The sequence below is a fragment of the Danio rerio genome, chromosome 13 (assembly GCF_049306965.1).
Source record: "Danio rerio strain Tuebingen ecotype United States chromosome 13, GRCz12tu, whole genome shotgun sequence".
Taxonomy (NCBI): Eukaryota; Metazoa; Chordata; class Actinopteri; order Cypriniformes; family Danionidae; genus Danio; species Danio rerio.
The window spans coordinates 44,680,614-44,696,046 of record NC_133188.1 but is presented as its reverse complement, the minus strand read 5'-3'; the positions used below and the strand labels follow the sequence as shown (position 1 = coordinate 44,696,046).

At 36.9% G+C, this 15,433-nt stretch overlaps 1 protein-coding gene across 30 annotated transcripts in view; it reads left to right on the top strand.

Annotated features, from left to right (window-relative positions):
• pcdh15a (protocadherin-related 15a) overlaps positions 1–15,433 on the top strand; it is a 759,862-nt gene that overhangs the window by 710,324 nt on the left and 34,105 nt on the right. For 18 of the 30 annotated variants that reach the window (XR_012388474.1, XR_012388485.1, XR_012388475.1 and 15 more), the window contains one exon: positions 15,217–15,238. The exons of 4 other annotated variants lie outside the window; for them this stretch is intronic. Coding sequence is in view for 3 of the 26 variants with exons in the window: in XM_017358710.4 (XP_017214199.1) it covers positions 15,217–15,238 (22 nt within the window). In the remaining 23 variants the exon portion in view is untranslated. 30 annotated transcript variants of the gene reach the window in all.

Genomic DNA, 15,433 nt, shown 5'->3' with positions numbered 1-15,433 from the left:
TGATGTCATTAATTTGGTGCAAAAACACACAAAATTACTTTTTTTTTTTTACATAAATAGTAAGTGAACTGTATTTTTAAAAATCTTTTATCAAATTCTTGCACATGTTAAACAACGTTGCCTTTTATCCATTGTTTTTGATTAATTTACCTTTTTTTCTCCCTAATTTACTGTTGGTGGCTGTTTTTGCCCCATTGACTTACATATTAACCACATTTTTTATTATAAAACCATGACAAGATGTACAATTCACACTTATATAATCGTCCGTTGGCACCATTAACCCTTTAGATAGGCCTGTGCAAAAAAAAAAGCATATTTCTGGATATTATATGGAGTATAACAGCAAATTAAAGTGTGACCTTTACGCACTTACTATTGTGCCTGAGAAAATCAAAATATGCATCTCAGCTCTTGGAACTACATGGAGTAAACAAAAACAAAGACTGTATTTATGCGCCACCAAATGTGGTTTAAATGGAAGTCAATAGGGCAAAAAACAGCCACCAACAGTAAATTAGGGGGAAAAAATAATGCATCAAAGTCAATGTTGTTATTAATCATACACATGTCCAAGCCTGTGATAAAAGGTAAGAAAAAGTCCACAATAGGGTATATGAGGGAGTATACTGAAGTACTTTTAATTTTTCAGTAACCTGGGTAAAGCAATTCCGGTAAACTGTATGACATTACAAAATCAGTGCATTTAAGGTCTGTTTTCTTTAAAAATCAGCGATCTCCACTGGCTGAGTGATATCCGATATAAAGTGAGCCTCAGATTGTACAAGAAGCACTGCATTAAATGACATTTTTCCTCACCATGTCTTTAAAATATGAACATTTATTTTACCCCATTATATTCAATGGAGCTTCTGCGCTAGCCTGTCGATCGTGACGGGCGCATGCGTTTAAACCGCTTTTTGTCTCGTTTTAGGATTGAGCAACTAAATGAATGGCAAAGTGTATTTAACTGATTATATTTTAATTACATTACAATGTCAATACTGTAAAAGGAACCGTATGAAATGGAAAAAAAAAAATCACATTAACTGTTCACCGGATGTTTATCAGTATGAAAAAAAACACTAGCTCTGCATATACCCTATTCATTTCTATGTTGAAAATACATTATTTTGTGTTTTTTCAATAAATCAGTGACATGATTGTGAATTTGACAATTAAATAGTTAAAATCCTATAATTTTCTAAACAATTTAGTAGTTTTGATCAGGAACTGAGGTTGATTAATAGATTCATTAAACAAAACAAATAAAGGTTAATAAACTATTAATTAACTGTTTAATAATAGTTAGTAAGGTGTGTTTAGGTTTTGGGTAGGATTAGGGACGCAGAATAAGATCATACTTTATAACTACTAAAGAACAGATAATATCTTAATAGGCAGGCAATAGGCCAGTAGTTAATAGCATAAATTGTGACCTTAACTAAAGTGTTCCCCATATGAGAACTTTGACTAATGTCTGTTTTGCACGTCCCCGGAAGGGCATTAAAAATGCACTAAATTGAATGCAGAATAAAGTCTCCTGAAGTATTAGCAAAATCATCAACTATCAAATACATTCTTCAGTTTGTACAAAGTCTAATATCGTAAGCAAATTTGTTAGGTTTAGCTCTTTCAAAGTCCATTAAAGTGAAGGATTTGTTTTGTGTAGTGGCTCATTAGCATGCTATGCTCCCACGGCTGTTCTCTTCCTTCAATTCCTTCCCATCTCTTTTCACACACGTGCTTCATTCCTCTCTCCTTTTGGTTTTCTCTCGTGGTCTGCAGAAGACGCAGAAGGTCTGTAATCGAGGAGGCGGACAGACAGAGCCTCATACGAAACTTCGCCTCGCGTGCCATTGCTGCTCACAAACAGACCACTGGAAACGGACAGATGCGCAGCAAGCTTCCCAAATCAGAAAGCGCCATCACCTTCCTGTCAGACGAACGGCCACTCACTACTCAAAATCCCATTTTCCAGGATGGCCTATCTAGTAGTCCGGAACCTAACTTGGAGGTCCGAAGGATTAGTGGTTTTCTGTACAGTGACCCACCTTCTCCAACAAGCCCCTGTGGTCAATTCACCTCATGGTCACTGCCATCCAGAATTCGAGGACGAGGATTTTACAGTACTCTGCGCAGACAAGCTCTCTGGGACCCGGCCCAGTGGGAGGAGCAACAGCTGAAGGCGGAGCTTACAGACAGCAGGGAGGAGCTTGATGCAGATCAAAGTGGTCGGAGTACTGAAACAAAACTATCAGTCAGAGAACAGGCCAGACAGTTTGAGGCTTTGGCTGATCGAACCCCCAGGCAAAGTCGTGACTCTTACGCATCTTTGGATCCTGACGACCCACTGCTGGGCACCATCATGCTTTCGTATAGTACAATTTCTGTTGGCAAGGACAGCCCGCCATGCATTATCATAACAGGGGACGATGGTGAGACTCCTCCTCCACCCACAGCTCAGCGACCGACTCCACCGGTTGTGAGGAAGTTCAGCTCCAGCATCTCAAATTACATGACAGTGGAGCCTTGCGAGATTTTGTTGGAATTCATATCAGACTTTCCAGGGAGCCCACCTCCATCCCCTCCATCTCTTGTCCCATCACGCTCTTTTCTTTCTCCTCCATGTCTGGAACTTGACTGTACCCCGCCACCGACCCCACCTCCCATCCAGTCTCCGGAAATCCCTGTTCAGTGTCCGACATTTAAACCGAAAGGCATCCTGAAGAACTCTGACAGATTCGGTTGCAGCCCTGATGTTAAATATGACAACAAGAACGATGTATAAGCCAGCCAATCAGAATCAGACTTTTGTGCTCCGCCCTCAATCCCAGCAGAATAAGAGGCCCCGCCCACATCAGACTTTCTTTTCTGAACTCTGGAACTCTTTTCATATTTTCTTTCCCAAACTTTCTCTTTCATTATTTACATTTCCTTGAATTATTTGTAGAGCACTTTACTTTGAGAGCACTTTATAGTAAATGTAAACATTGTTTGTGGCCATTGCTTAAAAGTGCAGTAGGTGATTGTTTTCAGAACCATTTTGTGTTGTGCTGGTTGAAAGTCTCTTCACAGTCCAAAAGTAATGATTAAAGTAAATGATCTAAATATGTTAATAAATATTTTTTAAATTCTGGGTGAGGCGTAAAACTAAAAAATGTTCATCCAATTAAATAGAGTCGGGCCGACATCTCTCATAATTCCGATAAGTAGGTCAAATTGTCTGTCAGCAAATGCAGATTTGAACAACTGCGCAGCCGTTTGTACGCAGCTCCACCGACCGGCATTTTAGGATTTGATTAGATTGAATTCAACTTTATTGTCATTACACATGTACAAGTACAATGCAACGAAATGCAGTTTAGGTCTAACCAGCAGTGCAATAGCAGCAAGTGCAGGATACAGGTATAAGGTATAAAGTGCAGTTATAGAAAAACTATAGTGATATTTACAGATTAGCCATTAACAGATTTACAATATATGAATATATGTGCAGGTTGCTTTTACTAATCAGTAGTGTGCAGATACATAAGCATGATAACAAGTGTATATGTTACAATATATGAATATATGTACAGGTTGCTATTAATAATCAGTAGTGTGCAGATAAGCATGATTGCAAATGTATATGTCCAGTCGGTGTGTGCATAATTACAGATGTCTATATGCAGTGGGTATGTACAGTTCAAATAAGTAAATCAGTGCAATGTGGTGCAGTGAATATGTGCAAATTTTAAATGTGCAAATGTGAACAGTGCAGTTAATGTGAGGAGTTTAAGTTAGAGGATAGTGGGGGGTGTATTGGGGGGGAGACGTGCTGTGCATAGACGTGCTGCGCATACACGAGAGAGAGAGACATGCTGAATCAAAACTTTTTAAAAACTTTTTAAAAACCTGAATCAATATTGGAGTTAACTTTGCACGCTGGAGAAAGAATGACACAATGGCTAAAGAATTTCTCTTAGACAGGTAGGCCTAATGTTCTGTTTTAAAACTATTTTAGCTTCATGCAAAGCTGATGTAACGTTAGATGTTTTTGTTACAAATGGGTTATATCTTCACAGAAGTGTTGTTCAGCCACTAAAATCTTCCGGTGAAAGATTAATGAGACTATTTTCAGTTTCAAAGGTCCTCTTAAAGCATCGATAATGTAGATTTTACTTAGTTTAACAATAAAACACAAGTAAATAGCGCTGTTCCGCCTAGTCTCTGCCTATATTGTTTACCATGCAACTTTAAATATTCACTCTGAAATAGCATGTCAGTTTGGCTTAGTAATGAGTGTAATTCCTGCACGCCGCCGGACTAGTCGCTTTTAACACATGAGAGTGGGTTCTTTTGCTGTGCTCGTGTTTCAGGAGGCGTGGCTCTAGACGGCAGGGGAGGGACTGTGATTCAGAGATTTATGCTAAGCTGTTAGCATTGTGGAAGATCACCTACTGCACCTTTAACTTACAATATAAATCACTGCTTTTATATAATAATATTAATAATAATAATAATAATAATAATAATAACAGTTATAATAGCAGCAGGTAAATCATTGAGCCAGTGCTCATATCAATCAAATACAAAACTACAAAAAAAGGAGGAAAAACATTTTTGATAGGAATGTTCATTTGTATATGATCATAATTGTTGACGTAAATAGGAATATTATTTTTATAAGAACTGTTGTATGGATTAATACAGATTCTTTTACATGTATGCATTTAGAAGGCATTCGGTTGAGCAAAGGTGACAGTACAGAAATTTTTATCATTTGTATTTCAAAACATGCTGTCATATGGATAATTATACTGTATGGATAAAGCTAAAACATCTTTATGGTGTAATAATGTTTCCAATAGTACTGTTTTTAACAGCATAGGCTTATTCTGAAAATGTATCCCTATATACATTTCTGGAGATCGTGTATTATGTAGCCAGAGGTACGTATGGCTGCATATCATCTTCAAAATTAATGCTATGGGGCGGTATGACGCTGTTCCTTTTTGCACTTACCAGCTTACCCCTTACATCCTTATGAACGGCTTTCACGCTCAGGGGCAGACTTAACCAGTAAGTGAGGTAAGCAGCTGCTTAGAGCCCTGGGAAATTAGGGGGCCCCAACCAATGCCAAGAATTGCCTAAATGAATCGTATAGCTCGTTAAAAAATATTCCATCAAATGTTGTAAAATCTATTTTAACATTAGTTATGTTTCCATCCAAAAATGTGAATTAACTTTATGCGCAAAACTGGATTTAGATTAAAGACATGCGAATAAAGCAGCGTTTCCATCCAACGAGTCAATGAGAACAAAATCGCCACTTCCTGATTGTCTGGCGCAAATTATTAACAGTAAAAATAGAATTAGTTGCGATAAGTGAATCTGCGTGAATCTTTTCTTTATTTAATAAATGACTTGCACCTCAGAAGGCAATCCTGACACGCAGTGAACACGTGGTGGCGTCTGAGGCTGTGAGATGTGGAGCACAGATGCTCTTGATTCTGGAGGTCATTAATAATATAATAACACTAATACTGAGATGGTTGAGGCGTTTTAGAATGACCAAAACAACATTTCAGATGTTTTACAGTGTGCCCATTCACACACATTTTTATCATCACATGATCTCTTATAACAAAATCTTGACCTTTTTTTAATGCGAATCCTGGAATTTGCTCGATAAGTGTTTCCATCACAGTTTGCGTGCATTTTTTTTTCTTATCGAATAAAAGGTTTGTTCTACTCAGTGATGTACATTTTTTATGCGCATTTTCAACATTTATGCACATTTTGGCTTTCCATCAACCGGCTTTTTATATGCATATCTAAAATGCGCATAAAACTGGATGGAAATGTAGCTATTTATAATATATTATAATAAGTTTTTATATGATTTAAAATGATACAATTTTTATGTTTTTACTTCTTTTCTAAACCGGGGGCCCTCATGAATAATGCAACGTTCCTTACATTCTGCACATACAAATATTTAAATCTAATCACAAATATGGCTTGTTCTCAAACTAACTATATGTACAGACATATATATATTTTTATTATTTGTGACTTTATTGTATATTTAGATTTTTTTAAAAAAATATTGGTTCTACTTAAAATATATATATTTTAACATGCATTTAAAAACAAAATCTACTGAGAAAAGTGCTTCAGTGCTTCGGCCCCATACCTGGAATTGCTTAGAAATCCGCCCCTGTTCACACTGCAGTTCGTCCAGTTAGCTCGCCATGTACGTCGGCTTACTTGAGATGCAGAAAGGAGTTGACGAAGAATGCTTTCACAAAGCAGGTGTAACAAAAGCCAAAAAATAAAATAAACAAGTAAATAACAGGGTTGGAATGTGGTAAAATCTGAAAACATGGTAAAAATCAGGGGGCTTTTCTTTTTCTGGATTGCTTTTAAAATCAGTTGGGTTCAGGGAAGCGGGTGGGCGCTGGTCAATCAGTGTTTTTTAAAACACTATTGGTTGGGTTTAGAGAACAGGGTGAGTCGGGAGATCGGTCAGTTGGTCGGTCAGTTGGTCAGTCAGTCGACAGCGGCCTCTGGTGAATTTACATAAGAACAGCATGAATGAAGGGCACTTGCAAGATAAATTGGTTTCTCAAATGCATACACTGCAGCCTCTGGCGAATTTGCAAAAACAAAAACTGCAAAAAAACGTATCTGCTGGGATATTTTTTGCGATCTCCAGAAATGTATATAGGGCTACGTTTTCAGAATGAGGTTGGTTTTTAATGCAATCTTGGTGAGAATATCTTACCAACCTCAAACTTTGAAACAGTATTGTATAGTTTTTTGTTTTTTTTTTTTACTTAAAAATGTATTATATATTTATATTTAAATTTATAGTTGTTGTTTTGCACAAAATGTATGCACATTTATTTTTAGCCACCAGTTTGCACATTTTATGATGAAGAGAGTTTTATTCTATAGAATATATTAAATAAAATGTACTTTGTATCAGATTTATGAAATCTGTATTTGTAATGTTAATGAATACTTAAAGTTTCACAGCTGACATGTTCTGGTATGGTCATCATGTGACTGTGAGAGAACTCTTCACTGATGTTGAAGGAGATTGTAATCAAGTTTGACGAGGCCGGGGCTTATAATTACACATCCATTTTTCTTTAATCAGTTTAGCACAGTCAGAAAAAAAGGCGGCGCAGCATTAGTAATGTCAATGGAAAAGGAAGGTCATTTCAGAGGAAGACACCGTTATAATGTGCTTTAAATGGAATATGGAGGACTGGTGAATCATTCACAACACAACCAGGAACATGCATTAAGAAAAGTAAACAGGGTTGAGTCTGAAGGATAAAAACGGGTCATTATTTTCTCTTTCTCTCCGCCGTTCTTTCACTCTCACTAACCCTTTTTAAAAGCTGTCGAGAGTGCCAGACCTCCTGAAGCTCTCCTGTCTCGCTTCAGTCCTACGGATGTTTTTGCCCTTTCACAAATTCAAGCAGTCAAGAATCACGTAGAGATTAAACAATACAGCTAATCGTTTCTGTGGCGCCTGGCAGGAGGACGTTTCCCTGCTGAATTCACCCCATCAGGCGCACAGTCAATGCCTCTCCATTCAGACAAACTGTTCCTACAATATGTCTGCAGGGGTTTGCAGATGGCGTTTCCCTGGTGCGTATCGAAAAATCTGTAACAAATCTGTCATCATCCTATATGCAAATGCAGACAGACATTTACTAATGCGACCTCTTTGGTTCTCAAGTGCTGCATTGTTTCGTTTTCTCTCTTTTTTTCACTTTAACCCTTGTCTATTGTTCAGATTGACTACCCTTTTGTTATGTTGGCAGCTGTTTTGGCCCCATTGACTTCAAATATAATACAATTTTTTTTTTTATTACAAATACATGGCAGCATTAAAGAGCCCATATTATACATGAAATAGGGTCATATCTTGGTTGTAAGGGTCTCCAACAACAGTCTAATATGCATGCTAGGTCAAAAAACACTTTCATGGTCTTATAATCTGCATTTATTTTTACCTAATTATCCCAGCGACTCCCGTATGAATCGTCCAGTGATTCATTTGTTCCCAAACTCCTCCTTAGCGCAAAGCTAATCTGCGCTGATTGGATCGATGACAGTCTGTTGCGATTGGTCGACTGCCTTCAGCCAGAGAGTGAAATGCCCAACAGCTAATCAGCAATATAAAAGTAATCACAGTTCATACACGCTCGATAGTGTAGGCGTGGATTTTAGCTGCCAGTGGGTCAATGTAAATACAGACGACTAACTATTTTATTGAGCAAAAACTCCAAAAACTGTCGAGATCTCCTAGCTTGTCTCACTCTGCTCTTTTCACAGACGCACACACAAACAAACATATTGCCCTCGTGTGCAAACATATTGCCCTCACACAAACAAAAACACACACACACCTCCGGACGACAACGCGCGCACACACACACACAAACACAAACATACCTCCGGACGACAGCGCACGCACACACAATTGCATGCACACACTACCTTCGTCCACGGAGCTCCGTAAACAAAGCAGCACGCGTCACGTTTTTAACGTGGCTTTGCACCCGATATGAGAATATAGCGAGTTAACCTCATGCAGTACACGCGGTTACAAGTAACAAATCACAACTAAATACATTTGCAAGCTAGAGTAAAGGAGGCAACAACTTTAACAGCATGGGTGAAGATTAAATGCATGTAAGTCTTTTTAGCACATGCGAAAAGAAATATGTTTTTTTGTTAAAATTTATTTTAATTCGTTTCCAATTTAGGTTTGTCTAATTCAAGCTACATTATGGGTTGTGGTTAGGTTTAATTTAGATTGATTAACCAAAGAAATCCTTATTTTCAGTTAATGGTTCATCGTTTACCCAATGTTGCTTAGAGTCAGTATGCTGGCCAGTTTCATCTGCTCACGGACACATCCTCCACATTCCTGGAGAGCCACCTTCCTGCAGATTTCAGTTGCTACCCATACTAAACACACCTGAACAAATTAATTAGGACCTGAATAGCACGTGATAATTACAGGCAGGTGTGTTTAATATGGGTTGCAACTGAAATCTGCAGGAAGGTGGCTCTCCAGAAACAGAGTTGGCCACCCCTGCCCTAGATTACATCAGATTAAGTCAGTGATTGTCAGAAATCAACAGGTCACTAATGCTGTCCTTATGCTCCATCAATTGAGCCTGAATGTATGACTTAAGTGATTTCAGGAGATATTAGAGTTAAAGAAGAATTTTACATTTCTTTGTCAGGCAAAGATTTTCCATTCCAATTCACATAATTTAACAAAATAAGCCAATCAAGATTGTACAACATTAATTCTTCAAAGATACATTTAAAAGGTAGAGACTAATACCTGACCATGTAGAAATACATTGCAGCATATAAGTCGTGATGCAGAGCTCAGAGACTTATACACTGCAATGGGGTATCCTGGCTACCGAATCCCACAGACACTTCTCCACATTTCCCTTAAATACTCAATTCACCATAAATTCAAGACAGTAAAAGCTTCACCAAGACTCTTGCCTGGTCATGAGTTGATGTGAGGACCATTTTCCCTGGAGTGGAGCTTCTGGCAAAGATCTTGTCAAAGTCAAAACCCAAATTAACTAATATAAGGGAGATTGTAAAATATCACAGTGCAATTTGGACCACTTTACCAATCACATAAAGACATTTAAAATGACACCAAACATGAATATAGAGCCACAAAATACACACCATATTAAAACTTAGACATTCTGTGTGGAATGTGAGTTTTAAAACTGTATGAATAAATGTGCCTACATAGTATTTTCATAAGACATATTTAAATAAGTGTATCGCTCGCCTGCATACAGGCCGCTTGCCTTAGTAACAGACGACAGAAGTCTATCAAATGCCTGCAAGTTCCATCATGGACAGAGCAACATTTAATATTCTTTTTATGTCACAAAGTACAGCGAAAAGCAGCCCATACAGTCACATCTGCTATGCATTTTATGGAGGAGTGTAAATATTGTATTTATGACAAAGTTAAATGAGTTCAGATGAAGAAAAAAACGATGAAAAATCACTTGATCACGTTGAAATGACAGTTAATATGAATGTATTTTTACACATTTATTCACACGTTTGCATTACTAAGAGCAGAAAAGAGACAGGCAGCACTGGTGCGCAGGATCTTCAAAATGTCATTTAATTAAAGTAAATGGTCAACAAATTAATCTGTCTCGACAGTCTTTACATATGTATGAATTATCTACACACAATATGAATTTCCAATTAGAAAAATACTACAAACTATAAAATACTATTCATGAAAATACTTAAATCACATGCAAGTCCACCCAACACAAGCGAGCTGCGCTCCAGACTAGCTAATCTTGATGACGTATAGTCTCCGACACCGCCTGTAGTCCCACTTAGCACCTTGATAGCCACCGTCTTCTTAAAGAAGCATAACCGATTTAAAAACTCAATAGTCTGATGAAACTGATGTTTTATATCGTAGAACAAAACATGAAAGTATCTTAAGTTTGTGTTAGCCACGAACCTTATTTAAGCAATTTTACTGAAATCCCATTCAAAAGACCCACTGACTTTGGGACGAGGAAACTGGAACTGCTAAAATGCTAACTCGTCTCCGGGTTTTTGCGTACAAATTGACGTCATGGTTCCTCCACTCCATTAAGACTCAAAACCACCGCAGAGTTGATGAAAACACTCCTATCAGCACACAAGAGTTAATATAAAAATGTAATATTTAGTTAAGGAACTATCGTATAAAACACAAATAACAGGACTGCGGTCCAGGGGCCTACTGTACAAAGACTTGTGTTGAATTCATACTAAAACATTGCGTACTTTGGCAAAACCAAACAAAAAAAGCTATGGCAAAAGCAGGCAAGAAGAGAAACTTCACATATTGTGAATTGGAGGTGCTCCTATCGGAGGTAGACTGGAGAAAAACTGTGTTATTTGCAAGTTTGTCCTCTGGAAATGATAACAAAAGAAAAAACAAGAGCCCCTTTCACTCAGTAATACCGGTAAATATCTGGAAAATTTCTGGAATGACTTTACAGGAAAATTCAAAAAAGCGCTGTTCACACAGGTGAGGATGTTACGGAATTTTTCTGGAAAAGACCGTTCACACATCCATTCCAAAATACCGGTAAATTCTGACATCATTACCCTGGAATGAGCTCTTAATGGTTGTGCTTGTATTTGTAAACATTTGACTACATTACAAACTCTGTGGATGGATCAGTATTGTGAACAACTCTGATGACAACATATAGAGAAACACTTTTGCATGTCTAAATGTACATGATATGTGTGTGTGTGCTGGCGCTCACAGGCTGTTTCATGGGCACACGCAAAGCTTGAAGGTAAACAAACAACGGCTTATCGATAATTATTTACACAGTTGGCATTAAGATGAACATATAAACGTTATCTGACTAACTTGTAGCAGCTAAATGTGTCTTTGGGAAAATATTCAAAGGCTTTTATTCTCATAAACCGCGCGGACGTGAATGCGTCTGACTGGTCTGATTGGCTAAAGCAGACGTCTCACGTCAGCACGTTCTAGACGTGCACGCGCTCTTTCCGGCAGTCTTCCTTCTGCGTTCACACAGCGCTGCATTCCGGAAAATAGCCAGAACGAATTTATCTGTATTTTCAAAAAGGGCCTGTTCTCTTTTCTGTAATTTTCCGGAAAGGTCTGTATGTGTGAAAGGGGCTAATGTAACAATGTAAGTCAATGGTTACAGGTTGCACATCATCATTTTACCAAATACGATGTAATCCTGGATTAACATTTGTGTTGATCCAGGAACATCATTTTTGTTGGAAAATGTAACCCATAGCTATTCCCTACTCTTAAACCAACCATAGCTGTACATTATTCCCAAAATCAGAGGAGAATAATAGTTGGATAACACTTATGTAGAAGTGCATAAAGCTAAAGTTTCCAACATTTTTCAAAATAGATTATTTTATGCTCAATAGATAAAAAAAAACAAAAAAAAAAAACTAAGTAACTTGACAAGAGGGAGTAAATGACAAACGAATTGTCAGTTTTGGGTGAACTATGCCTTTAAGTGTGCGCTGAATGGATGCTGTGAGGAAATGTTGTGTCTTATTTTGTAGGTCCAGTGAAACTGCTTTATATTCACACGACTTGCTCAGCAGGATGAAAGCGCAGGCCATGAGATCTGGGGAATTTAATTAATCAATCGATGAATCTGCCATTGACATCACTAACCTTAATTCTCTCTTTTCTCTCCTCTGTTCGTATTTCCCTCTCTTTCTCCTTCCTTTCATCATCAAAATACAACATCTCTCCTGCTGCTCCTAAAACATGAGAGCACTTCTTCTGAGGATCTGGCTGTGGTGTTTTTGCATTTTTAATAATGGATCAATAGTTCATTTTATATTGATATGAAGTTTGAGGAGTCAGTGTGTGTGTGAGAGAGAGAGAAAGAGAGATCCATTTCATGTCCTTCCTATTTATGTTTCTTTCAACACTGTAAAAATGCTGGGTTCCACGTAATTCCTACATGTTGTCCCAACACAAGTCGGTTAAGTTCATTCATTCATTTTCCTTCGGCTTGATCCCTTTATTCATCAGGGGTCACCACAGCGGAATGAACCACCAACTATTCCAGCATATGTTTAATGATGCCCTTCCAGCTGCAATCCATCACTGGGAAACACCACACACTCTCATTCACACCCATACACTACGGACAATTTAGCTTACCCAATTTTCCTGTACCACATGTCTTTGGACTGTGAGGGAAAGCGGAGCACCTAAAGGAAACCCACACCAACATGGGGAGAACATGCACAACAAATGAACTCCACACAAAAATGCCAATTGGATGAGCCATTGTGCCACTAACTAAATTAAATCAACTCATTTTAGATAAGTAGTTTGAACAAGAAGGAGTGAAAGTAGAATGATATAAGATCGTCATCGCCACTAGAGGACGAGTCCAAGTTCTCGGCATTCTTTGAACTGAGAAACGGTCTTTGTCTCCCTGAGGGACACACACAGAGAGACTTCACTTTCCTCCCAGTGGCATACGAACACACATCTCACATCACTCATCTGCCACTCATTCATTATGTGTGAGAGAGATGTGTTTGTGCGTTTGACAGGGATATTTTAAAATGAGTTAATGTAAAACAAGACATAAACACAACGTCAGGCCTCGCTGCTTCTTTATTTATCGGCTGCATTTCATAAAACATGTTAAGAGCATGTGCACTCACTATTTACTCTTTCACGTTATTCATTTTTTATAGATTTGTTGTTAGTATATCTTTTGTTCTGCTTTGTATTGTGTTTTTATTAAGTTTTTTTCTTTTGCTATTCCTTTATATGCTTTTGCTTTCCTTTGTTCTGTTTAGCTTTTTCATTTGCTTTGCTTTTGTGGTAATCCTTTACAATAAGGTTCATTAGTTAATGCATTTACTAGCGTGAACTAATCATGAACAAAACATGTACAGCAATATATTAACATAATTGAACATTTACTAATGCATTATTAACATCCAAGTCAATGCTTGTTAACATTAGTTAATGCACCGTGAGTTACATGAACTAACAATGAACAACTGTATTTTCATTAACTAATGTTAACTAACATGAACAAATACCGTAGAAATGTATTGTTCGTTGTTTGTTCATGTTAGTAAATGCATTAATTAATATTAACTAATGAACCTTATTGTAAAGTGTGACCGCTTCTGTTTAATTTTGCTTTGCTCTGCCTTGTTATTTTATAGTTTTATGTGTGTGTGTTTGTTCTATTTATGTTTTGCGCTGATTTGCTTTTGCTTGATTTTATGTCAATTTTTCTTTTGCTGTTCTTTTTTTGCTTTTGCTTTGTTTTGTTTAGCTTTTTGTTTGCTTTGTTTATTGCTTAGGTTTTTATTTTGCTTTGCTTTTATTGTTTTTTGTGTATTTGTTTTTGGTATATATTTGTTTTGCTTTGTATTGTGTTGATTTGACTGTCCTTGATTCTATTTTTTTTTTCCTTTTGCTATTTCTTTATATGCTTTTGCTTAGTTTTCCTTTGGTTTTCTTAGCATTTTTGTTTGATTTGCATATATATATTATGTTTTGTTTTGTATTGATTTGATATTGCATGATTTTATTTAGTTTTTTTTTTCTTCTTTTGCTATTCCTTTATTTGCCTTTGCTTTGTTTTGTTAAGCTATTTCGTTTCCTTTGTTTCATTTTCCTTTGTTCTGCCATGTATTTTTATTGTTTTTTTTTGTGTAATTGATATATTTGTTATGCTTTGTTTTGCAGTGATTTGATTTAGTTTTCCCTTTTGCTATTCTTCATTTTGTTTTGTTTGCATTGCTTCTTATTTTTATTTATTTATTTTTTGCTTTGCCTCATTTTCATTGTTATTTTATTATTTCTGTTTTGTGTATCTGTTATATTCCCGTTATGCTTTTGCTTTGATTTACTCTGCTTTTGCTTTTCTTTGCTTGTTTTTTTTTTCATTATCATTTTATTGTTTTTTATTTTTATTATGCTTTTGTTTTGTTTTTTTTTTTTTTGTTGCCTTGCTTTTTTTCATTGTTTTGATTGGCTTTGTTTTTGATGACGTCTACTAGAGGACATTTCATCAGCTGTTTTACTTTGGGCGACAGTCCAAAAACATATTGAAGTAAACAAACACACACACACACACACACACACACACACACAGCATACACTATGCATTTGTCACAGTATTTTAATCACTTACTCGGTTGCCCTTCAGAAACTCTGAAATGTAACTTTCTTGGATATTTTGCTTGTGAATGATGGAACCTTACAGCTGCCGCATTAAATACAGGATATGTGAGTGTGTGTGTACTGTAGGTGTTGCTTTACCATTCACCAGAAAATGACTTATTTCAAAAATCAGATTAACCTGCACTTATAAAGTCTTTGCTGTAGGTAAAAACTGCTTGTGTCAGGACTATCTGCACCATTTCCCAGAGTGCATTTTTATCTTTCAAGTGCTTTCCCATTTAAACATGCTGTTTTCATTCTGGACGTGTGATAAGAGAGGACATGTGTTGAAACGCTTTCTGTAAGATAGATACAAGCGAGTCAGACTCTACAAAAATAAGTCTGAAGAATTTTGCCAGCCAAAAAGATGTTGCATTTTCAGCTGGATGTCATTCTTTTTCTAACTTTTCTCTTTCTTACAGCAGGCGGGGCATGGGCAGACAGGTAAGATTTGCATTTTTAACATTAAATTGTTTTTATTTTAGTGTTTGGAATTTGAAAAACAACTAACTTTGTGTGTTACTGGGGTCTTATTATGCTTTTTACACTCCCTTTAGTGCATTAGATTGTGATTTGTGCATGAAAAAGATCTGCAGAATTATAAAACACCTCAGCTGTAGTGCTCAGCAGTAATATACA